The 24,792-nt window shown below is 40.8% G+C and overlaps 1 protein-coding gene across 5 annotated transcripts in view; it reads right to left on the minus strand.

Moving 5' to 3' along the window:
• Positions 1-4,063: 4,063 nt before the first annotated feature.
• The window catches only part of fzr1a (fizzy/cell division cycle 20 related 1a), a 33,925-nt gene continuing 13,196 nt past the window's right edge, over positions 4,064-24,792 (minus strand). For 3 of the 5 annotated variants that reach the window (XM_069928644.1, XM_069928645.1, XM_069928646.1), the window contains 9 exons: positions 23,876-23,958; positions 20,165-20,348; positions 19,487-19,552; positions 18,784-18,886; positions 15,574-15,758; positions 14,473-14,706; positions 7,632-7,736; positions 5,665-5,757; positions 4,064-4,999 (listed from right to left, as the gene is read on the minus strand). In XM_069928644.1, the coding sequence (XP_069784745.1) occupies positions 4,958-4,999; positions 5,665-5,757; positions 7,632-7,736; positions 14,473-14,706; positions 15,574-15,758; positions 18,784-18,886; positions 19,487-19,552; positions 20,165-20,348; positions 23,876-23,958 (1,095 nt within the window). In that variant the 3' untranslated portion in view covers positions 4,064-4,957. Of the gene's footprint in view, positions 5,000-5,664; positions 5,758-7,631; positions 7,737-12,102; positions 12,226-14,472; positions 14,707-15,573; positions 15,759-18,783; positions 18,887-19,486; positions 19,553-20,164; positions 20,349-23,875; positions 23,959-24,792 lie in introns of those variants that run through there. The other 2 variants (XM_069928647.1, XR_011354549.1) reach the window with 2 other exon arrangements.

The following is a 24,792-nucleotide window of genomic DNA, read 5'->3' on the forward strand; positions in this document are numbered from 1 at the left end:
TGCAGGAAGGGCTGTGTCTTGGGGAGAAGGGCGTGTAGTAACAAGCTGGTGTCCCACTTGGAACTGGGTACAGGAAGGGCTGTGTCTTGGGGAGAAGTAGGTGCAGTAACGGGCCGGTCTCCCACTTGGAACTGGGTGCAGGAAAAGTTGTGGCTTGGGGAGAAGGGCGTGTAGTAACAGGATGGTGTCCCACTTGGAACTGGGTACAGGAAGGGCTGTGTCTTGGGGAGAAGTGGGTGCAGTAATGGCTGTTGTCCCATTTGGAACAGGGTGCAGGAAGGGCTGTGTCTTGGGGAGAAGTTGGTGCAGTCATGGGCTGTTGTCCCATTTGGAACAGGGTGCGGGAAGGGCGTGTAGTGACAGGTTGGTGTCCCACTTGGAACTGGGTACAGGAAGGGCTGTGACTTGGGGAGAAGGGCTTGTAGTAACAGGCTGGTGTCCCACTTGGAACTGGGTACAGGAAGGGCTGTGTCTTGGGAGAAGGGCGTGTAGTAACAGGCTGGTGTCCCACTTGGAACTGGGTACAGGAAGTGCTGTGTCTTGGGGAGAAGTGGGTGCAGTAACGGCGCAGTGTCCCACTTGCAACTGGGTACAGCAAGGGCTGTGTCTTGGGGAGAAGGGCGTGTAGTAACAGGCTGGTGTCCCACTTGGAACTGGGTACAGGAAGGGCTGTGTCTTGGGGAGAAGGGCGTGTAGTAACGGGCCGGTCTCCCACTTGGAACTGGGTGGAGGAAGGGCTGTGTCTTGGGGAGAAGTGGGTGCAGTAATGGGCTGTTGTCCCATTTGGAACGGGGTCCAGGAAGGGCTGTGTCTTGGGGAGAAGGGCGTGTAGTAACAGGCTGGTGTCCCACTTGAAACTGGGTACAGGAAGGGCTGTGTCTTGGGGAGAAGTGGGTGCAGTAACGGGCCGGTGTCCCACTTGGAACTGGGTGCAGGAAGGGTTGTGTCTTGGGGAGAAGGGCGTGTAGTAACAGGCTGGTGCCCCACTTGGAACTGGGTACAGGAAGGGCTGTGTCTTGGGGAGAAGTAGGTGCAGTAACGGGCTCGTGTCCCACTTGGAACTGGGTGCAGGAAGGCCTGTGTCTTGGGGAGAATGGTGTGTAGTAACAGGCTGGTGTCCCACTTGGAACTGGGTACAGAAGGGCTGTGTCTTGGGGAGAAGTAGGTGCAGTAACGGGCCGGTGTCCCACTTGGAACTGGGTGCAGGAAGGGCTGTGTCTTGGGGAGAAGGGCGTGTAGTAACAGGCTGGTGCCCCACTTGGAACTGGGTACAGGAAGGGCTGTGTCTTGGGGAGAAGTGGGTGCAGTAACAGGCTGGTGTCCCACTTGGAACTGGGTACAGGAAGTGCTGTGTCTTGGGGAGAAGTGGGTGCAGTAACGGCGCGGAGTCCCACTTGCAACTGGGTACAGCAAGGGCTGTGTCTTGGGGAGAAGTGGGTGCAGTAATGGGCTAGTGTGCCATTTGGAACAGGGTGCAGGAAGGGCTGTGTCTTGGGGAGAAGGGCGTGTAGTAACAGGATGGTGTCCCACTTGAAACTGGGTACAGGAAGGGCTGTGTCTTGGGGAGAAGTGGGTGCAGTAATGGGCTGTTGTCCCATTTGGAACAGGGTCCAGGAAGGGCTGTGTCTTGGGTAGAAGGGCGTGTAGTAACAGGCTGGTGTCCCAGTTGGAACTGGGTGCAGGAAGGTCTGTGTCTTGGGTGAAGGGTGTGTAGTAACAGACCGGTGTCCCACTTGGAACTGGGTACAGAAGGGCTGTGTCTTGGGGAGAAGTGGGTGCAGTAACGGCACGGTGTCCCACTTGCAACTGGGTCCAGGAAGGGCTGTGTCTTGGGGAGAAGGGCGTGTAGTAACAGGCTGGTGTTCCACTTGAAACTGGGTACAGGAAAGGCTGTGTCTTGGGGAGAAGTGGGTGCAGTAACGGGCTGGTGACCCACTTGGAACTGGGTACAGGAAGGGCTGTGTCTTGGGGAGAAGTGGGTGCATCAACGGGCCAGTGACCCACTTGGGACTGGGTGCAGGAAGTGCTGTGTCTTGTGGAGAAGTGGCTGCAGTAATGGGCCGGTGTCCCACTTTGAACTGGGTGCAGTAAAGGCTGTGTCTTGGGGAGAAGTGGGTGCAGTAACGGGGCAGTGTCCCACTTGGAACTGGGTGCAGGAAGGGCTGTGTCTTGTGGAGAAGTGGCTGCAGTAATGGGCCAGTGTCCCACTTTGAACTGGGTGCAGTAAAGGCTGTGTCTTGGGAAGAAGTGGGTGCCCTAATGGGCCAGTTTCCCACTTGGAACTGGGTGCAGTAAAGGCTGTGTCTTGGGGAGAAGTTGGTGCATCAACAGGCCAGTGACCCACTTGGAACTGGGTGCAGGAAGTGCTGTGTCTTGGGGAGCTGTGGGTGTAGGGGCATGAGTATAAAAGTGGGAATGTTCTGATGCAACTTTTCAGGTCTCATGTCACCTCATGCCTAGCTTTGGCCTCCATATTTTAGGATTTACTGTTTATATTACATTGGAGGCAGTGAAGAGGTTCTTTCTGATTGGATTTGGGAATGAAGGCTGGTTGATCCTATCACCATTGGAGCTTAGTAGAATGGGTGTAAGAATATTCTGAAAGGAATATTTCCGTTTGTAGGTGAGACTGGAAAGGGGGACATATTTGGGGAGCAGATTTATGTCAGAGGTGAAGATGGACAGCTTCTCTGAGAGTAATCAATCTATAGAATCCTCTGACCGAAGGAAGCAGTGGAGGCTATCTGACTGAATCTTTTTAAGGTAGTAGCCATGGGTTTTTGAATCGGAGCAGAATGAAGGGTTTTTGGATACATGGAAGTCCGCTATCAGATCAGACACGATGTCATTGAATATTTGAGCTGAACTATTTTACTGGCTCATCTCACTGACCAGCACCCAGGAGGGGAATTGAGGGTTCTTGTTCATCCAATGTTGATGAAAACCTCGTCACCATTAGTTACTTTGTTGCTCTGGACTTGTGCAGCTTGCAGGTATCTTGTGCTTTAACAGTGCAGCTTGTTTCGTAAGCTCGATAGCTTATGTGGATGCAGTTTTGTGCGAGTATTTCTCAGGTGGCCACGAGTATGCCAATGAACTTCAGGGAAGCCTTTAGTGTGTCTTTGTAACATTTTTTTCTGCCCTCCATGTGAGCATCTACCAATAGAGTTTCCCAAAAAGGAGTTACTTGGGTATGTGCAGTCTGGCACACAGATGACCCCACCGGGTCTGTGCTCTCATCAACAGTGTGTGGACAGATGGTAGACTTGCTCTAGAGAACTTCAGTGCCTGGTACTTTGTCTTACCATCTGATGCCTAATATTTTGCAAATTATATGAAAATGATTGAGCTGTCTTGCATGCCTTCAATATAATCCATGGTTCACAGGCATACAGGAGTGTAGTGACTACCACAGCTCTTTAGACCTTCAGTATTGGATAGTGAGGGAGGTGGCCTGGGCTCAGAGCAATGAGATTAAGCAGAAAAATAGTTTAAGCACATACCAGCAGAGCCAGAGCTTTTTTCTGTGCTAATAGTGTTCTATGGCCAGTTGGCAGAATCTTGCTGCTTTTTCTTGTGTTCTTTTGATCTTACTGAAACAGACACGCTTCAAAGTGGAATTTTATAAGTGTGATGCTAAGAACCAATAAGCGATTTCCAAATCCAGAAGCCAAAGTTTTTAAAAAGGTGCTACCCATCGAGACATTTCTCCTCCAGCGTGTCCTCTGGAGAACTGCAGAGCCAGTTTGAAAATGCAATGCTGGAGAAATTCAGCAGGTCAGTGTGGGGATGCTGGTAGCATTGACCGTCTCTGGCTCAGTGGAGTAAAGGCACTGGAGATCCATTTAAGTTTCTGGTTCTATGCGATTTCAAAACTCTCAAAAACAATCAGTCAGAAAAAATTGCTATTTGTAAGCATTGTAACACATTTTTGATTTCTTTTTCTTGATTCTATTAATCTCTTGGAACTGCAGTTTGTTTGGTGTCATGCTTGTACGCTGGTAAATTTGATGACTTGACAACCTGTAAACATTACAATTAGTCATATTACCTAACACCAATCTAAGATTTTCAACAGCTTTACTCATTTCTATTGAGTATCAGAAGGTTCATTCACTATTATTACAGGATAAGGCAAAAAGATTTACAGCAGAATATATAATCACATACAGTTTAACAGAAATGAGTTGACAGACATCAAATCTTGATAATGGTCACCACTAAAAAGATTTTAAAAATTCAAGTGCTTTACCATCCATATTTGTAAAGTTTAAGACAAAAGTGTTTAACATTATAAGCAGAAAGATCTTTTAATTTCCACACACATTTTGGGGTTTATGTCGCAATGGTTACTTATAACCAGTCTTAGAATTTTAGCCAATTCATAATTTAAAATAAGTATTTTATGCAGTTCAACATGATGTTAATCTACAGTAGCCAGAATTTTTAATACTTAATAGAAGTAAACTTCCTGCAAATTTACTGAAAATCGTTGCAATAGTTACTATACATTATAATATATACGTAGGCACATTGGAAAGCCTAATATTCAGATTTAAATATGCTTCTCGCCATAATCAAGCTTTGTTTAGCATTCTCACTACATTTCTACATAAATGTTATGTTCAATGTACATTTCCTACAATAACAAAAATATTTACAGTTTGCACTAAATAAAAATCACTTGTCTGACAGTGAAAAGTAACTGGCTCTTTATACAAACTGTACAAAGAAAATTAGAATATAGCACTTGACCTAATTAAAGACTTTTGGCAGTCTTTTTCAAACAGTTCTTTGTAAACAAACATAATTGAAAATATTTGACAAAAATTCGAGCTGTTTGGAATGAGCAGCAAGATTCTTTAATGTGTCCTCCAGTGCCAACATGATGAAGCAATCTCTTGTGTATTTATGGGACTGCTGCCTCTTCCCTCATTTGACATTATTTCTTCAGTTCTCATCGTATCCTCGTAAAAAGATTTAGCACAGATATGGATTCCTGTAAATCAAGACAAAAAAGTTTCCATGCTTTCTTTCCTCAAGAGTTGATTTATGTTCTACTATTCACATCCTGTAAGCCCTAGATTACATTTACAAAAGAACCATTTGTCACTAAAAGCATTTACACTAGACACACAATAATTCTATTATTATATATGATAAACATAACTCCTTTTAATTATTACCACTTGCAAAGCATTTAGCCAATATAATAAATGTATGATTCAGTGATGTTCCTCGTCCTGAAGTGCCAAATATAATGAAGCTGAATTGGTTAATGTACCATCAGAAATAATGTGGTGATCTGTAGAAGCATCTATTCATTGTTTCAATGCAACATTAATAAGGAACTTTCTCAAGGGTGGACCTCATTGGACACGGGATTGAGGGTTCCAGTGAGTGGGGAGGCAGCACGGCAAACATCACTTTTAGAAGGTTGGCAACTCCATTCTAATGAAGGGAAAGGTCCGTGTGGAGCCCAGAAATGGAAAATCTAATGCATCATTTCCAACCTGCAGCACATTCTTCATATCAGTACTTGAGTAAGCAGGTGCACGAATCCAGAACCCATGCATACCACAGTAAATCCACCACCTTGTGATCAGAATGACCTGAACTAACATCACTTTGACCCCTGCCCCAGCTGCCCACCACACCACATACCTTAGTTGAACGAGTTTTACTAAAAACATTCCAGAATCGAAGTGTTTCATCTCCAGCACCAGTGACTATTGCTTCTCCATCTGGGGACATTGCCTATAGATTAAAGAGAGAATTTAGTGTATGCATAATAATGCAGTCCTCTTAAAATACCAACATTCTTTTTCAGTTACATTGGTTTCTACAAAATCTGCTTTTATTAACAGCTTTTCTCTTGTCGGTCCTAAATTTTCCTAACTGGAAAATTTTGACTCATTTAACCTCTATTGCTGGATAGATATGTATAAAGAAGTCCCTTTGAAAGTTCACATTCATGGTTTTATTTATTGCCTCTACAGGTGTACATATTTTGACATCGCTTTTCTGCAGTAAACTCAGTCCAGAAAACAGATCCAATAAATGCCAGGTTGCTACCTTACAAACTGCGAGTCTCATCACTTAATAGTCTTCGGATTATCTAAAAATAGTTAAATAGACAAGGTTATGCACTGGAAAAACCTATTGCTGGTAGCAGTGCATCAGACTTCCGTGCTCGTGTAGTATGTGGTGTGATGAAGTGCAATTTGGTTCCACATCCCCCCCCCCCAATTGGATCGAACTTCAGTCTTTGCTGTGGATGTTAATGACCACATTGCTTAGAATAGAGATGCAGACACAGCATGCTACTAGAAAGGGGAGAAGGCATTGTTGCTCAGTTCTCAAGATGCTACAACTCGTTGGCCACACTGATCTTGGTGACAAGGTAAGACCTGTTCTAGGCTATTCCTAAACAGCAGTTAATTCTCTCTCCATCTCTCAGAACTGCTTTGCCACTTCTATTCATCACACTGTTCAAGTAACTGGTGACCAATGCCAACAAGTTATTTGTCATAGGATGATAATTTTGCTTGGCTCAAGAGGAGAGTTTAATTAAAGCTGAAAGGACACCCCAATGCTGGTTAAATGCATGTTGCCATACAAATTAAACAGTGACTCAAGGAGTTTGATTTTGGGTAACTAATGGAATAAATTTCATTTGTTGAAGTGGTAAATATGTCTTAAAAGTATGAGCCAATTTCATTGTACCCATATTTTGTTACTGAAACAGCCATACGATAAACCAGATCAGAGTGTCGACACACAGCAGTAGGTTTCTTTTAGTCCTGGATTCTAGAGGTCAGTAATGTTAAAATGAATGTTGTGGCATAAGAGGATTTGCCACCCTGAAGATAGCATCCAGAATATGCAAAATTAGGGCATTATACAAATGTGCTGGAGAAACTCAGGTTATGCAGCATCCAGAGAAGCAACTTTTCTGGCCTGAGGCCTTTGTCAGGAATGTGGGAAAAAAAGGTAGATGCAAGAACATCTTGTGAGGGAAGGGGAACAGGAGGAGCACAGGCTGAAGCTGAGAAGTGATAGAGGATGATGATGAGGAGGAGGCCTTTGTCAGGAATGTGGAAAAAAGGTAGATGCAATAACATCTTGTGAGGGAAGGGGAAGAGGAGGAGCACAGGCTGAAGCTGAGAAGTGATAGAGGATGATGATGAGGAGGAGGAGGCCTTTGTCAGGAATGTGGAAAAAAAGGTAGATGCAAGAACATCTTGTGAGGGAGGGGAAGAGGAGGAGCACAGGCTGAAGCTGAGGATGATGAGGATAGAAGTCTAAAGATAGCTCTGTGGAGAAAGGAGGGATACAGGACAAGGAGGGTTCAGCAGAAATTGAAGTCAGTATTGATATCATCTGGTTGGATACTGCTGAGACAGAATATAAGGATGTGTTCCTCTCTTTTGGCCAGTGACCAAAATTAACATCTTAAAAATATACACCATCAAAGTGGCTAATTTAATATGAGCAAAGCACAAAGACCAATGTGCTATTCAGAAAAAAATGAGGATTGCAGATTTTCAGATGGATGTAGTTCAGAGAGCCAATGGATTATTTTGATGTTGTGTTCTAGATAAGAAATGAGAAGTACTAAAGCCACCCACCAAGTAGAGCACTCTGTACGAGTGCCCAGTCAGTTTGGCCACTTGTGTCAATGACGGATACTTCCAAACGAGGATTTGATTCTGGGAATATCCATGAGTACTCACCTAAGGATATGAAAAGAATTGGTTTACTTACAAAAAAAATTTCAAAAGCAATTTAATTATAAAACATTGGAATGAAAACACTACATTTATGATAGAAGTACACAATAGGTACAAAACTGCTTGTGAACTCTACAATTTACCAATCAGCCCTTAAAAACCCTCCAGTGAAAACCACAAAGCTTTGTATTCTCAGTAAATTTCCCTCAAATTAATTGCACTTAGTGATTCGTGTTGATTTACTGTCACGCTGCATTTCCCGACAGGAGCTGAGAGAGCAAGAATAAATGCGAGCAGGAGTGTTCAAATAGCAATGGGAAAGGTAGGTGCTTGTTTATTTCTTCCATTAGCTTATTAGCTGCGGCCAATAAAAGGAAGAGTCACCACTTTGGGCTTTGACAAGCAGAAGTGATAGTGCAGGAACCAGCCTCTCCAGGAATAAAAAGATTCAACAAGAAAGCACAGGTAATATACATATTTTATATTTTTTGTAGTTCATAGACAGAGGGAATGGCAGGCGGGTTGGGGACCTACTCTCTTGAAGTAGGTGAATAATCAGGGAAGCCAACAGTGTTGGGGAAATGGAGCAGGATGAACTCCAGATCATTCAAGAGACTTGAGCAGGAGTTAAGCAATTATACCTAGGAGGAAGGCAACTGGGTACAGGGCACTCCTGTGGCTGTTCTCTATTACATATAGTTTTGGATAATGTTGAGGAGAATGATCTACCAGTGACAGGCCAAGCAAACAGGTCTCTGGCACAGAGTCTGGGATTGTAGCTTAGAAGGGAAGTGAGGTGAACTGTAGTGACAGGGGATTCTTAAATTATGGAAACAGAGAAGAGGTTCTATGGAAGAGATCAAGAATTCTGGATGGCATGTTGTTTCTCAGGTATCAGGGTCCAGGCTGTCTCAGAATCCACTGTATTCTCAAGAGGGAGGGTCCAAGTAGGGACCAATGATGTAGGCAGGAAGGGTGTGGAGTTCCTGCAAAGAGTTCAGGTGTGAAGTTGAAGGACTGGACCTCCAGGTTTGTGATCTCAGGATTGCTATCTGTGCCACATGCTAATGTGGTTAGAAATAGGATGATAATGCAACTTACTATATGACTGAAGAGGTAATGCAGGAGGGAGGGCTTCAGGTTTCTGGACCATTGGGCTCTCTTCCAGGGAAGGTGGGACCTGTTCTGGCAGGTCAGTTTGCATCTAAACTGAAGAGGGACTAATATCCTTGGGTGAAGGTTTGGTAGAGATGCTCTTGGTGGGGGGGGGGGGGGGGTTTAACTAGATTTTCAGGTTAGAGTGTCAGAGCAGATTGCAGAATGGAGTGGAAAAAATGTTAAGACTGCAAAGATAAATCAAAGGGTTGTGCATGGTGGGAATAATGGTAGGTCTATTTCAGTGCAAGGTGTATTGTAGGAAAGGCAGATGAGTGTAGAGTATGGATTGGCCCTTGGCATTATGACACTAGCTATTAGTGAAACTTGGTTGTAGGAAGGCTAGGACTAGAATTTCAGTGTTCTGATGTATCAGATGTGATTGAGCCGGAGGGAAAATGTCATAGCTATGCTCAGACAGGAGGCTATATATGTGTGCAGCTGAGGAACAAGAAAGGAATCTCTACATTAATAGGGCTATGTTATAGACAACCCATAGCCAGCGAGAACTGGAGGAGCAAATCTGCAGGGAGACTGCAGACAGCTGCAAGAAAAAGTTGTTCTAGTAGAGATCTTAACCTTCCACATATTGACTGGGACTTGCATACTGTAAAGAGCTGGATGGGTTAGAGTTTGCCAAATGTTCAAGAAAGTTTTCTAAATCAATATACAGTTTAAAAAAAAAGTATCTGGCACCCATGGGGATTGGCAGATGCTGGGTAAGTGAATTTTACTGTTGCTTGAGATTGCATTGTGTGATTGGCAAATTAACCACTATGGGTGCCAATTTTAAATGTTCATAGTTTTTACCTATTTATTTTCTGTGCTGGTTGCTTGAGGGTTCCAGTTACTTGAATTTTGGATAAGGGGGAATTTTACGATAGAAAACTAGAGAGAATGCAATTGTGCATCTCTTATTAGGGAATGAAACAGGTGACAGAGGTACATGTAGAGGAATACTTTGGGTTCAGTGATCATGATCCCACAGGTTTCAAGATAATTATGGATAAGGATATGTCTGGTTCTCTCTAAATTGGAGAAAGGTCAATTTTGAGGTAATGAAAAAGGATCCATAATGCATGAATTGGGTCAGGTTGTTTAATGGCAATGATGTACTCGGTAAGTGGAAGACCAAATATTCGTGTAAGGAACAAAGGCAAAGCTAAGAGGCATCAGGAATCTTGGTTTTTGAGGGATATTGGGGATCTGCTTAAGAGAGCTATAAGCAACAAGAAGCAAATGAGATACTTGAATATAATAAGAAAATGTGAGAAAAATCAGGTGGGGTTAAAAGAAGACACTAGGGTACTTTGGTAGACAAAGTGAGAAAATCCTAAGAGTTTCTACAGATATATCAAGAACAAAAGGATAGTAAGGGACAAAATTGGTTATCTCGAAAATCAGAATGAGGCAATCTGATTTTTTTTTTGTTTCTATATTTTCTCCGGAAACTGGCACAGACACTATGGAAAAGAGGCAAACAAGCAGTGGGGTCATGGAACTGATACAGATTAGAGAGATGGTGCTTGCTGTCCTAAAACAAATAAGGGTGGATAAATCTCTAGAGCCTGACAAGGCTATTGTATAAATTGCAGGGGCCCTGGCAGAAGTATTTAAAATCTCTTTAGCCAAGGGTGTGATACCAGAGACTGGAGGGTAACTAGTGTTCTGTGATTTCTTTTTAAAAAAAAGGCTCTAAAAATAATCCAGGAAATTATAGGCCAGTGATCTGACATCAGTAGTTGGCAAGTTATTGGAAGATGTTCTTAGAGATATTTACAAATATTTGGATAGACTGAGAAGGGATAGTCAACATGGCTCTTATGTGATAGGTTGTTTTTAACCAATCATAAAATTTTGAGGACGTTACCAAGAAAGTTGAAACAAAAGATGTGGATATTGTACATATGGACTAAAGACCCTGCATGGGAGGTTAGTCAGGAAAGTTCAGTCACTCTGTGCTCATGATGAAGGAGTAAACTGGATTCTACATTCTCTTCACAGAAGCCAGAGAGTGGTCATGGATGACTGGAAGCCTATGGTGTGCCTGAAGGATTGGTGCTGGATCCATTGTTGTTAGCTATTTACATCAATGATCAAGATCATTCGTTTTCAAACTTTTTCTTTCCACTCACATCCCACTTTAAGTAATCCCTATATCATAGGTGCTCTGTGATTAGTAAGGGATTACTTAAGGTGGTAGGTGAGTGGAAAGAAAAAGTTTGAAAACCACAGTTTTAATCGTACCCATTTGACTCGTTATGTGCACGGTTTCAGAACTCCAAAGGAAATGGGCCAATGACAATTTTTCTCAAGCAAAATATTTCAGTAACAATTGCATCTATGGCATAGGGATTACTTCAAGTGGTATGTGAGTGGCAAGATTCCCTTAAGGTGGCATCACAGGAAGATAAGAGTCAAAGAGAGCTATTGGCACATTGACCTTCATAAATCAAAGTATTGAGTAAGGAGTTGGAATGTTATGGTGAAGTTGTATGAAACATTAGTGAGGCCAAATTTGGAGTATCATGCAGTTTTGGTCACCTAACTATAGGAATGATATCAATAGGATTGAAAGAGTGCAGAGGAGATTTACAAGGACATTGCCAGGTCTTGAACTAAGTTACAGGGAAAGATTAAACCGGTTAGGACTTTATTCCCTGGAGTGTGTAAGAATGAGGGGAGATTTGATGGAGGTATGCAAAATTATGAGGGGCACAGATAGAATAAATGCAAGCAGGCTTTTTCCAGAGGTTTGGTGAGATAAAAACTGGAAGACATGATTTAATGGTGAAAAGTTTAAAGGAAACATTAGGGGGAACTTCATGCAGAGTGCTGAGAGTGTGGAACAAGCTGCCAGCTGAAGTGGTGAATGCAGGCTCAATTTTGACATTTAGGAAAAATTTGGACAGATACATGGAAGGGGTATGGAGGGATATGATTTGGGTGCAGGTCAGTGGGATCATAGTTTGGCATAGACTAAGGGTCAAAGGGCCTGTTTCTCTGCTGTAGTGCTCTATGGATCTATCAAATCAGACTCACATGGCGTGGAAACAGGCCCTCAGTCCAATTTGCCCAAGTCGACTCAAATGTCCCACCCAGGAAAAAGGTATAGGTGGCACAAGACTAACTACCAGGTTCAGGAACAGCTGCTACCCCTTCATCATGATCCCTAATGACAAACTCAATCAAAGACTCATTTAAGGACTCTTACTTGCGCACTATTAATTTTCTTTTGTTCTCTCTGTATTGCAGTTTGTTTACATTTGTTATCTTTTCTGTTTACGCTGTGTACAGTTTATTTTTGCACTACCATTTAGTGGCAATTTTGTCGCGCCTGCAGTAAAAAGGAATCTTAGGGTTATAATGTGATGTCATTTATGTAATCTGACAATAAATCTGAATCCATACAATCCCACATGTCTGCATTTCACTTCTGTACCTCTAAACCTATCTTAACTATACATTCATTCAATTATTTTCTTAATCTTTGCAATAGCACCTAGCTCAACCTCCAGCATACACTCACTACCTTGTGTAGAACAAGTTACCCCTCAGTTCCTGTTAAAATTTCTCCTCCCTCACTCTAAACTCCTGTCCCCTCATTTTCAGTTTCCCTACTCTCGATGAGTGTTTTGTGCAATCTACTCCTTGCATTAATTTGTGTACCTCCAAGTTCTTCCTTCATCCACCTGAGCTCCTTTTGTACTGGCAACCTCCTCAAAAATTTTCTGCACCCTCCTAATTTGACTATGTTGAGCTCTGCCCACCTGTCCAACCAATCAATAATCCTGCTGCAATCTTTGGCAACTGACTTCACTATCTACAATATCAACCACAAACTTACTAATCATGCCACATATACATTTTCAACCAAATCATTGGTATAGATGTCAAACAGCAATGGGCCCAGCACCAAACCTGGTGGCACACCGATAGTCACAGGCCTCCAGTCCAATAAACCACCTTCCACCATCACCCTCTGCTTTCTTCCACAAATCAAATTTCCTGTCCATTCTGGTATCTCACCTTGGACCCATGTGATCTAACCTTCCAGATCAGCCTATGAAGTGGAACCTTATTGAAAGCCCTGCTGAAATCCATAGATACAACATCCACAGTCCTGCATCAACCTTCTTGGCCACCGTCAAAGCGCTCAGATTTGTGAGATGTGTTCTGTTACAAAACCATGCTTACTAGCCTTAATCAGTCCATGACCAGCCAAATGTATGTGCACCTCCTTCAGAATACTTTCTAGTAACTTACCAGCCACAGATATTGGGCTCTCTGGCCTGCGGTTCCCAGGCTTTTCTCTGCAGCCCTTGTTTGAACAGGGGCACAACATTAGCCACTCTTCAGTCTTACGGCGCCACACTCAACATCTCAAAACTCTCAGCCAGGGCACCTGCAATTCCCTCTCTAGCTTTCCTGTGTCCTTGAATACATCTGATCAGACAGAAGAGTTTAATAAGCCAAGAACCACCATCTTCTGGTGAAATATTCAGCAATAATTGAGTGGAATTTTACAAAAACGGACAGCATGAAATCTGCTATGCACATCCCTCTTAAACAGGGACTCAATATGCCAAAACCAAGCTCCAAGTCTTACCTTTAATTCTGACAGGAACACAAACTAACCTCAAAATGTCACCTTCAAAAGCACTCATTTGCCAGGAAACAACCCGTCCTAATCCACACTTACATAGAACATAACAGCACAAAAACAGACGCTTTTGCTCTTAGTCTGCGCTGAACCATTATTCTGCCTAGCCCCACTGACCTGCACTAAGTCCACAGCCCTCCATACTTCTCTCATCCATGTACCTGTCAACATTCTTAAAAGTTATAACTGAGCCTGGTGCTTTCCAGATCCTTTCGGATACCATCAAAATTGGCTTTTCCCCAATTTAGAATCTCAATCCAAAAAACAGACCTATCCTTTTTAATACTTATTTTGAAAGTAATTACATGATAACTAGATCCAAAGTGTTCCTTACGCACACTTTCATCACCTGCCCTGTTGATTTAGGAATTGGCAAACTCTAACTCAGTCAATGTGGAAAGTTAAAATAGCTTATTACCTGCAACTGACAACTATCCAAATTTGTACTCTAACCCTAAGCCTAAGCCTAAGCCTAAGCCTAAGCCTACAAATTTGCTCCTCCAATTCTTGCCGACTGTTAAGGTCTATACCATAATACCATCAATGTGTTCATCCCTTTGCATTCCTCAATCAGGTCATGTGAAATCACCAGTAACTTTTTTTTTTTTTAAATGAAGTTGCTCACCACCAGCAGACCAACATCACTAGGTTCAGCAAACCAAATGGTGGAAGAGATTGATATGGTACAGGGATACGATCCTTTATCCGGAACCCTTGGGGAACAGTGTGTTCTGGATTTCAGATTTTGGAAAGCCTGATTTAAGCCCACCCAAATTGTCCCACACTTGTGTGGGACTGGATACAGGCCAAACCAGACAAAGACAACTTTCTTTTTAACAATACTGGTTTTTATAATTGCCTCACTTTTATAAGTACAAGCAGCATTAAAAAAATCCACGTGGAGTAAATTTTTCCACTTACTAGTTCATTTGCGTGTTTGGACCAGGCAAGGTTGCACACCTGGGAACCTGTATCAATGCATTGCAAAGGTTGAGAGGTAAGTGTGTTCCAGAAACGAATGCAGCGGTCCGCAGTTCCACCACCTGATGCGAGGAGGCCATGCTGGTGGGGAGACCAGGCAATGGCTTTCACAGCTGCAAGATGCTCGGTATACTGCTGCACTGGACCTGAACTGGAGTTGTTCCATACCAGAAGCTAACCAAATGAGCAAGTGTAAAATAAAAAGAGATGCAATGTCATATTTTGCAATGCAAAATGAAACATTTTTTACTTAAACATCAAAGGAACAAGAACAGATCTCGTAAAGCCTGTTTTTACAAAAAGAAGTTCATTTTTCAGGAGCAGGAGATCAAGCAAAAACCAATAGCGTTTTGAACCCCCCCCCCGCCCCCCCCCCCCGAAGATGCTCAAGTATGACCATCCTGGCAGCTCGTCTAGGTTTCACAATGCAGCTTGAAATTGGGTTCATCTGTGAGAAACACAGAGCTCATGTTATTTGACAACAGTTCCTCATCCCTGTCTGCAATACCTGCAGTCTAGAGCCAATCCAAAATGCGCTTCATGACAAGATCTAATGGGGTTTAATTCACACCGTTTGTCCATGCACGTTTCAGAAACGAATGGTCATGCTGTATCTGTTCAAATGCTCCCTTTTGTGCCAAGAGCCGCACGGGATCCGGCAGTGGAAACCCATTCCTCCCTTCACAATGTGTCAATGATGCTGGGGCAACCAAGATTTCTTCAGGCAACACAACCCTGCTAAAGTCAGTAATAGTACAGGTACACGATCCTCAATCCGGACATCTAAAATCCAGGAAGCTCCAAAATCCAGCAAGAAGGGAGAGGAGACTGCCAGCACGGGTCGGGCGGCCGAGAGACCGGAAATGCGAGTCAGGGGGGCGAGGGGAGACAGCAGGGCGACTGGAAGGGGGCGGGGGTGAACACAGCAGCACAATTTGGGTGGGCTTAAATCAGGCTTTCTGAAATCTGAAATCTGGAACACACCGTCCCCCAAGGGTTCTGGATAAAGGATCGTGTTCCTGTACCATATCTTATTATTACCTTGTTGTCATTTCCTCCAGAAGCTAGAAGCTGGTGATCTGTCGACCATTTCAAACCACAAACTTCCTGTCTGTGACCCTGAAGACGTCGCTCAGATTGCAATGGTGGGGTGCGGATATCCCGCTGGAGAATGAGACGATCCCTACTTCCTGATGACAGCTGATCAGCATTCCATGCCAGGGCCCCTAGAGAGCAATCAACTTTAAGTATAACCTGTCATTTTGAAAATATGCACAGGTAGAAATCACAACGAATGCTTTAAACAGAATGTTTAATTTGATTAGAAATTTTCCTGGCTCTAGTAAAAATGTTTCATTCTGCCCATTCCATTAGGCTTAAAATCTGTGATTTCTTCATGTTTTTCCAATTGAAGGGAGGCTGTTTCATGAGCATCTCAAACCAAACTTGCAGATTTAACTGCTCAAAGATGGTAGTGAGCCACTCTTCCAACCAATGTGGTACTCCCAGCACATTATATACATGTTCTGATCTAGCTTCAAGTGATAAACTTCCAGACCAGGATGCCCTGGGAATCTCCAGGATTCTTTCCAATATGCGTGTTCAGATAAGAGGTTACAGGTTTAGACAGGTGTTGTTGAATAAGCTGAAAGCAATAAACATTGTGAAAGACTCCACACATTCCGCATGTAAACTGTTCTCCCTTCTGCTATCTGGCAGGAGGTACTGAAGCACTCAGGCCCTTATGTCCAGAGTGGGAAACAGATTTTTCCCTCAAGCCATTAGGATCCTGAACTCCCAGTACAGTTGTGCATAGAGCGCCGTGGACTTTCAGTTTATACATCTTAATTCCATAATATTTTAATGGGTTAACTGCTTTCCTAACTTGTGTTATGAGCCCAGAAAACCCCAAAACCCAGCAGCAATAGATAGTCACCAAGACAAATGGTTAAACAAAAGTTGCTCTTAATTACCTTTAAACATGAAAACAGGATCAAACGTTAACTTATTACTTTTAACTTAACTAACCTAACTTAGACTCCTAATTCTAAGCGCACGTATATGTAACATGTAAGTTCAGAAAAGTTCTTTGATTCACAGTCCAATCTCACTTCTCATTCCTCTAAGTTTACTGGTTACAGACAATTCTTATACTGTGCACAGAATTTAACATTTATGAAGTTCACCAGGCTTTGGTGCTTGAAAGGTAAATGGTTACCGCTCAGGAAGGTTTTTGTTGGTTTTCAGAGAGAGATTTGTTGTTCGCTGGACACCCACAACTGATTCCTTGTAACCAGCCACTTCAGTGTCTTGCGAAAGAAATTGCCCTATCAGGGCTCTCCAGATGATAACCTCTTTCTTTCAGGTCACCACAGAGTTCCTTTTTGTTTCTCTTGTTTCAAGTGAAACATTGGTTAGAAGTCAGTAATTTTGGAAAGAATTATTGAGTCAAGTTCCTACAAGATCCAATGTTATTTTTATTGAGTAATATTAAGGTTATAAGACCCAAATTAAAATTAACAATGTATCAAATTGAATTTGTACAAATTGCTTTAGCACTTTCTAGGAAAAGTACGGCAATATCATGGAAGTCAGATTCAGATTTAGGTATGGATCTTCGTAGCTGTATACAACTTGAGAAGATTACTTACAGCTTACGAAACAAATATTATGTATTTTGGAAAATTTGGTGCCCATATTTACAAAATCTAGGTTTGTATGTTTAATAGACTCTCTGAAGACCTCATTTCTTTGTAACCTTCAATATTAGACTTTATGATATAAATGCTCTATTCCCATGGCATTCTCTGGTCCTTTTTCTGTTTCTCTTTTTTCTTTCTAGGGGTTTGGGAGGAGGGGGAGGAAGTGGGAGGTTAGAGTTTATATACCCACATGTATAACTTTTTAAAATAACCTTTGAATTGAATGTAATGCAATTATTATTGTGGTTTAAAATTTGTAAATAAAATATTTTTAAAAAATGCTTTAAGTTTACATTTCACTTTTGATGAGGATTTGAAAAATTACCATCTTCATGACCTGAGGGGGAATCCTTAACTACCTGGTACGGTTAGTGCGAACGAGAGATTTGTTGTTCGCTGGACACCCACAACTGATTCCTTGTAACCAGCCACTTCAGTGTCTTGCGAAAGAAATTGCCCTATCAGGGCTCTCCAGATGATAACCTCTTTCTTTCAGGTCACCACAGAGTTCCTTTTTGTTTCTCTTGTTTCAAGTGAAACATTAGTTGGAAGTCGGTAATTTTGGAAAGAATTATCCGGTGCTGTCTATAAGGACTCCCTATGTCTGCATGGGTTTCCTCCCACAGGGGTTGTAGGTTAATTTGGGTGTAATTGGGCAGCATGAGCTTAAATGGCCAGAATCAGCTTCTACCGTGCTATAAAATACCTCAATCATTTTTTTAAAAATTGAGCTTGTCACAAAGGTTCCAATATTCAAATGATCAAATCTAGTTCACACACAATTACAGATGATTCATCTAATTTGTTAATATCACTTGTTCTTATTCACGTTTAATTGCTTATCTTTGCAAACCTGACAATATTTCCAATTACTATTTTAGCAACAAATACATTTGACAGCAAATACCTCTTGCACTTGGGGAATTAAAAGTACGGTTTGGGAAAGGAATACAAGAGAGGTACAGAAACAGTTGAAGACACACATGTCAAATATGGTGTTAAAATACACGGAACACAGTCAGAGCAACCAACTGCAGTAACAGCAGTAGTTATGGAGAAAGATCAAAAGGTATGCTAAAAACTGTATTAAACATCGACCAGTGAAAGTCAAATTGGGTGAAAAGTAGGATTATGAGCCAAGCTGGAGCTTGGGCAGCCTGTATAAACAGAAAATTAACATTAAGTAATCAAGAGATAATAGGTAACCCTAATGGCAGGCAGGATGAAGCAGGGCTATTGTCTATCCTTGGAGATTGACATGGGGCAAAACATTCCAATGGTCAAACTTAATTGAAAACAAGGAGTTAGATAATGGTGAGAAATGAACATTTTTTGTAGTTCAATTTTAAAAGTGGATCATATTTAGCCAACGGCAAAATAAACTGGAAACCAATCGAAATGAATTACTTAAAAGCTTATTTCTTTCTATTTGTTAGATAAGGTTTGCTTTCCAAAATGCTGTGGCAGATTTGAGAGTGTTTAAAAGTTTCTGACCATCCACAAGGGTCAAGGTCCATTCTGTTCCATAAACGTAAATGCAATGACTTACCCACTCTGGCAGAGTGACCTTCAAGTGTGGATAATTTCTTCCCTGCAGCTGCATCCCAAATTTGAACATATCCTTTGTGCGTTCCCACTGCTACCAAGTTTCCCTAGAGTAAATTAAAAATTAAGATTCCAAGAACTTCAGCATGACGAGAAAATGCAAAACCATTATTTGCCTTCTTTGACTGAATATTATTTCGTCCTTGATTATTTTAAAATAATCAAAATTCTTGCATGAAATTTACATTTATTTTGTCATTACACATTCATACTTTAGTTTAAAAAATTTTACCCAAATTGCATGCATCAAATATTCAAAAGCGACACAGCTCTTGTACCATAAAAAAAAACTCAAGCACTATTCAGTTAATGTTTGAATGCCTGCATCAGCGAGGTGTCCCAATGCTGACTGAAACAAAACAGTTGGCTAGGATACCACAAGAGCCTCCCTGCTCCTTTTGAGCAGGGCCAAGTGATCCCCCTTGCCTATGCACAGGATCCTGGAGTGGACCTTCATAAAATATAACTTGTGTAGGAATACAATGCATCTTAAAGTACATTGAGTAAATGAAAAACCATCTTTGATGTACATTTTCACAAATTAACAAATGATTCATAGGAAAACAGTAGTTAAACGGAAGATCATTTTAAATAAAGTACAAATAAAATGTATACTTTATTTTTAAAACCATAAAACTGATATTTACTCTCTCTGACCAGCCAACTGATGTCACAGAATCTCCATCTATAGATAGGTCACACAGTCTGGTCACCTAAAAAGGCACAAAGTTAATCTATAATTTGAGCAAACATCATTAAAAACTTAGTATGATACACATTTTCTGAAATTTAACATGAAAAAATTAAATGTTTTCTAAAGCAGTTACTTTATGACACTGAACTTTAATACTCAAAACAATACTTAATTATAAAACAATGTATTTCACAATTACTTTGCTTTGGTAGATTGAATAATTTGTTTCTTTTGATCAGGTTGATTGGCCTGTAAGACAATAACTTGCAGAGGAATGGGAATGTTTGAGAGCTGGCACAGACTCAATGGGCCAAAGAGTCATCTATTTCTAACACATGGAAATGAGAATCTACGTCTCAACCCCACTAAGGTCATTTCCTTCATGCTCTCTCTCTATCCTGGCTGTGGAGGCCAAGTCACTGAGTCCATTTAAAGCAGAAGTTCATTGGTTCTTGATTAATAAGGATGTCAAATGATACAGGGTTTACATTTGTTTTGTTCTGAGAAAATATCATTGACATGAAATGTTAAATACGTCTCTACCCACAGATACCACCTAACCTGATGATTATTACCAGCATTCAAATCACATAATGCCCAAGCATGAGGGTATTGCATGCTGGAGGCTCACCTGGCTTGTACAGGCACTCCAAAGATACACACAAGTGCCAAGTCCAACACTTAATACATTTAGGGAAGACCAGTCTACAAGATTCAAGTAAAAGTCATCCTGAAGTTCTGGGGCATCGAGAACTTTAAATGGAATCTTCGAGATTTTTCGAGTAGGTTTTCTTGGTGACCGCAACAGTTTTTGACTGTTTAAGAAATAAATGTAAAAATTAAAAATTGAAAATAGCTGTTGTTAAATCTTATAAAGATTCATGTGCTGTGCCACCAGGGTTGAATTCTACCATTTAAAGAAGAAAGCATGCTAATTTTATTTTGACATACTGCATTGTAAAATGCCCTTTCAGCCGACCAGCCCATACAAATTAATCTACAATCCCTGTACGCTTTTGGATGGTAGGAGGAAACTGAGGACTCAGAAAACCCACATAGACATGGGGAGGACATACAAACTCCTCACAGACAGCACCAGATTCAACCCAGATCGTGGGTGCCATCTGTGAGGAGTAAGCTAACCATGCTGCAAATGTTATTTTGTTTTTATTTCATAATTATTAAAAAAACCCACTAAAATCGATGTAGAAAATGTTTTTATAGCTCATTTAAACCATATCAGCTAGTAATTCATTAATTTTGTAATAAAAATAGAACCCTAGAAATCCATCTAATTTAAGTTAGATTTTAAAACCACTGAGTATTTCCATCAGGAAGGGTGATCTTTAATAGAATACCTGTATGATGACAATCTATTTCATGGTAAAGTTGGACTAATATTTCCCTATCCTAAGCCCAATGCAAAATACATCAAATGCCAAACTGGTTTATATTGTAGAATGAGCCTGGTCTGGTGATCAAGGTTCCAGTGGAGTGCATTTTGGGAACGGTGGGCAAATGTTTTAATATAGCTGTGGATAAAGATGTGACTGGTCTTTAGGTCAAAATGCAACATAGGGGTCGGCTAATTACAGCAGTATTTAGGCAGGAACTGTGCACTGCTATAAGAGGCAAATCCAGACCAGACACACGAGTCTTTTAAAGGTCAGTTGATAAACATGTTCCTGTAAGGATGAAAGACAAGAATGGCAAGATTCAAGAACCTTGGAAGACAAAATATATTGCAAGTTTAGCCAAAAGCAGAAGGTTAGGAAGCTGAAATCAGACAAAGCAACATCTTTCAGCAACTCCTGCTGGGAAAGAGATACAGGAGTATCAGAGCCAGAACCACCAGGCTGAGAAACAGCTTTTCTCACAGGCAGTGAGACTGCTGAATGACAAAGAATTTCTCATACAAAACCTCTGAGACTCTAAATTTATAACAATATTTTTATACATGAATATACTCACTGAATATTTATTGTTGTCTGTATGTGTTTTATGTCTGCATGCGTGTTTGCACGTTTCTGCACCAAGGATCGGAGAACACTAGTTGGTTTGTACAATTGGATAATAATAATCATGGATACTTGAAAATATAAAGGATCAACAAATTAAGAATGCTAAAAGGGGCCGTGAAATATCCCTGGCAAGTTGGATTAAAGGGAAGCTCAAGGTTTTTTATTCCTATATTTGTGCAAGAAGGTCCACCCACGGAGGGCATTTAGGTATGGAGCCAAAGGTTAATGGGTGACTACTTCATATCAGCATTCACCACGAAGAGGGTACAGATGATGGTGAGATCAAAGAAAATGCTCATACTAACCATCAGAGCCTCATATTCATGAAACAATATTTATTTGTATAGTTGAAATACTTGTCCTGCATATGTATTATTTGTCTGTATGGGTGCCTGTGTGTTTTTGCACAGAGGACCCGAGCGAGCACACCATTTCATTGGGTTGTATTGGTTCAATCAGATGACAATAAACTTGACATCAGCAGGGTTACGTTGATATTCTATGGCATCTCAATATTAAGGAAGAGGTGTCGAGCAACTTGAAAAATTAACATTGAAACATCCAAGTTTTATTAAGGTCAGAAACCTCCATCCTCGAGAGTAACACAAATTATAACACTTACTATTGTCTGTCATTTAATAGAATAATCACCCAAACACTATTCATAACTAATGAAATTTATAGAGTATCCAGTCATTGATCAATATCAGGAAACATTATAATTACAAGTTTAAAAATGGGCAATTTTACCTATTTCTGCAAGACATGTTATTTGTAATGCAGGGAGCCTATATTCAAATGCATTGGGATGAAAATGCAGTGGTCTGATTTATAAGATGGAGCAGTGGATAATGAGAAAAATTACCAAAGGATACAGAATATAGAACTGTTGGAAACATGATTAGAGAAATGTCAGATGGAATTTAATCCAGCCAAATATGAGGTGATTCATTCCATGTCAAATGTAAGAGAAAAACAGTAGGAACCCAAAGAACACTTGATGAATAGAGTAATCTTGGTGTGCAAGTCCTGAAAGTGGCTAGGGTGGCACAGAAGGCATGAATCATGTTTGCCTTCAATAAGGGCATATATTAAAACCATGCTGCAATTGTCTAAAAGGTTGATCAGGTCTCATTTGGAGTATTTGGACAGGAAGATTGCAGAGGATTTGGAGAGGGTGAACAGGAGCAACCAGGGTACTGCCTGGATTGGACTGCATCAGCTACAAAGAGAGGTTAAGCAAATTTGGATATTTTCTGTAGAGCATAAGAAGCTGAAGGGGTAATCTGGTAGAGGTATAGAAAATGAAGAGATGCATAGACAGTAGGGAGTCTTTTTCCAAGAGTAGAGATATCAGTACTGCAAAGCATAGCATTAGGGTATGAAGGCGAAACATTCAAAGGAGACATGCAAGGTCTCCTTTGCCCAGGCTGGAAAGCATGATGACAATCAATTTTATATTGTTCTTCCACCTGCAGAGCAGTGTAAATGTGTCACAAAGTCGCATCATGGTGTTAACAATGGCAGAATTAAGACCTAATTTTTTTGAATTGATGCATTGGAAAATTAGAATTAAGCTACAGATGCATCACTCAAACAAGGAATGAATTTAGGGCATTGCACACAAATTTTTAAATTTAAATTTTGACATACTGAACAGCAAAAGGTTCTTCCAGTCCACAAGCCCATGTCACCTAATTACACCCAATTAACATACAACCCCCGTACGTTTTGAAGGGTGGGAGGAAATCTACAGACACGAGATAAATGTACAAACTCCTCAGTGCCAAATTTGAACATGGGTCGATAGTGCTTTGACAGCGTTGCACTAACTGTTCCACTCCTGTTCAATATCTTAAGAACTGTACTTACAAGATGAAAATCCGAGTGGTTTCAAAATCTAAACTGAATTAAGTGGATTTCAAGCATTTATTTAAAAATAAATCATCAATGAATTTATTGCTTATGCCATCCAAAGGATTGATTCTTTCCAAATCTCAGATCAAAGAACCAATCAAGGGACACTCTGAAGAAAAGCAATTCAAAGCACAAGGATGGTTCACATTCATTTTGAGTTCTACACAAATTTTTTATTACTTGTTGAAGTGAATTTAGCAATTCTAAATGAGATTTAAAATAAAAGTCAACAAAAGGTTCTATTGTGTTAAAGCTAAACAAAAAGTCAAGGATTTTTTGAACCAGTTTTCCATAACTGCATTTAAAAGGTTTTCAAAATGGAGAACTTGAATGTAAACGATACAAGTACAGAGCCACTATATAATGTCAAAGAAGTCATTACAAAATGGCATAATCTAGGTTACCTTTTATTGCTAACTGGAGATAAGGAATATGGAGAAATATCATTTCCATCATCAGGACTTGCATGCTTCGAGGTGAGAGAGTACTAGAAAATAAAACAATTGGAAGACAATTCTGATTAAAGACAATAAAATAATGCATTTGAATCCTGCATTAACACTCAGTTCAGTTCTTTCTAAATAATTCCCGAAGGAGACCTCAAAAATTATTAACTGGGTTTCTTGGTGAGATCAGATTACAGTCAGTTAAAAGAATATTTCGAGCAAGAATCAATTTGCTGAAACTCAGTGGGTCAGCAGCTTCAGTGGGAGAAAAAAATGTTTCAGGTCTGAATCCTTCATCAAGACTGGATCATTATTTATTTAAAAAAAACATTCAGTTCATAGAACTTTAGATCAGGTAATTACAATTATGAATTTCCTGGCTGGAAGAATAGATTCAGATTCAATGTACCTTTCTCAAGGGTCAGCACATAAATGAGAAAACAAAGGACAACAGACCCCATGGATCCAGGGATAACATTTGGACAGGATGTTAATCCAAGCCCTACAGTATATTGTGGCTGACAGCAGCCAACACTCACTCTTTTGCCTGGATGCCAAAATGCAAGATCAGACTCTATCCAATAGTAATTCTGCTCAAACTTCAGAGTAAGGGGTTAAGTTTTGGTGCACACTCATCCTTCCGGTGACGCAGCTTGCTCTAACTTCTCAATTACAAACAAAAAGCTATTCTTGCACACTAATTAATGCTAAATTTGGTCTGTAATGACCTAACCAGATTTGTGCTTTCAAACTAAGCAAACAAGTATTTATGCACTTTGGCAATGGTTTATGAAATCATTCCTCATCTGTCTTTAAATCTTACCTAACACTTTCAGTCCTTTTTAATGGGACAATGAAATTACCTTCAAGAGTAT

The sequence above is a fragment of the Narcine bancroftii genome, chromosome 3 (genome assembly GCF_036971445.1).
Source record: "Narcine bancroftii isolate sNarBan1 chromosome 3, sNarBan1.hap1, whole genome shotgun sequence".
Taxonomy (NCBI): Eukaryota; Metazoa; Chordata; class Chondrichthyes; order Torpediniformes; family Narcinidae; genus Narcine; species Narcine bancroftii.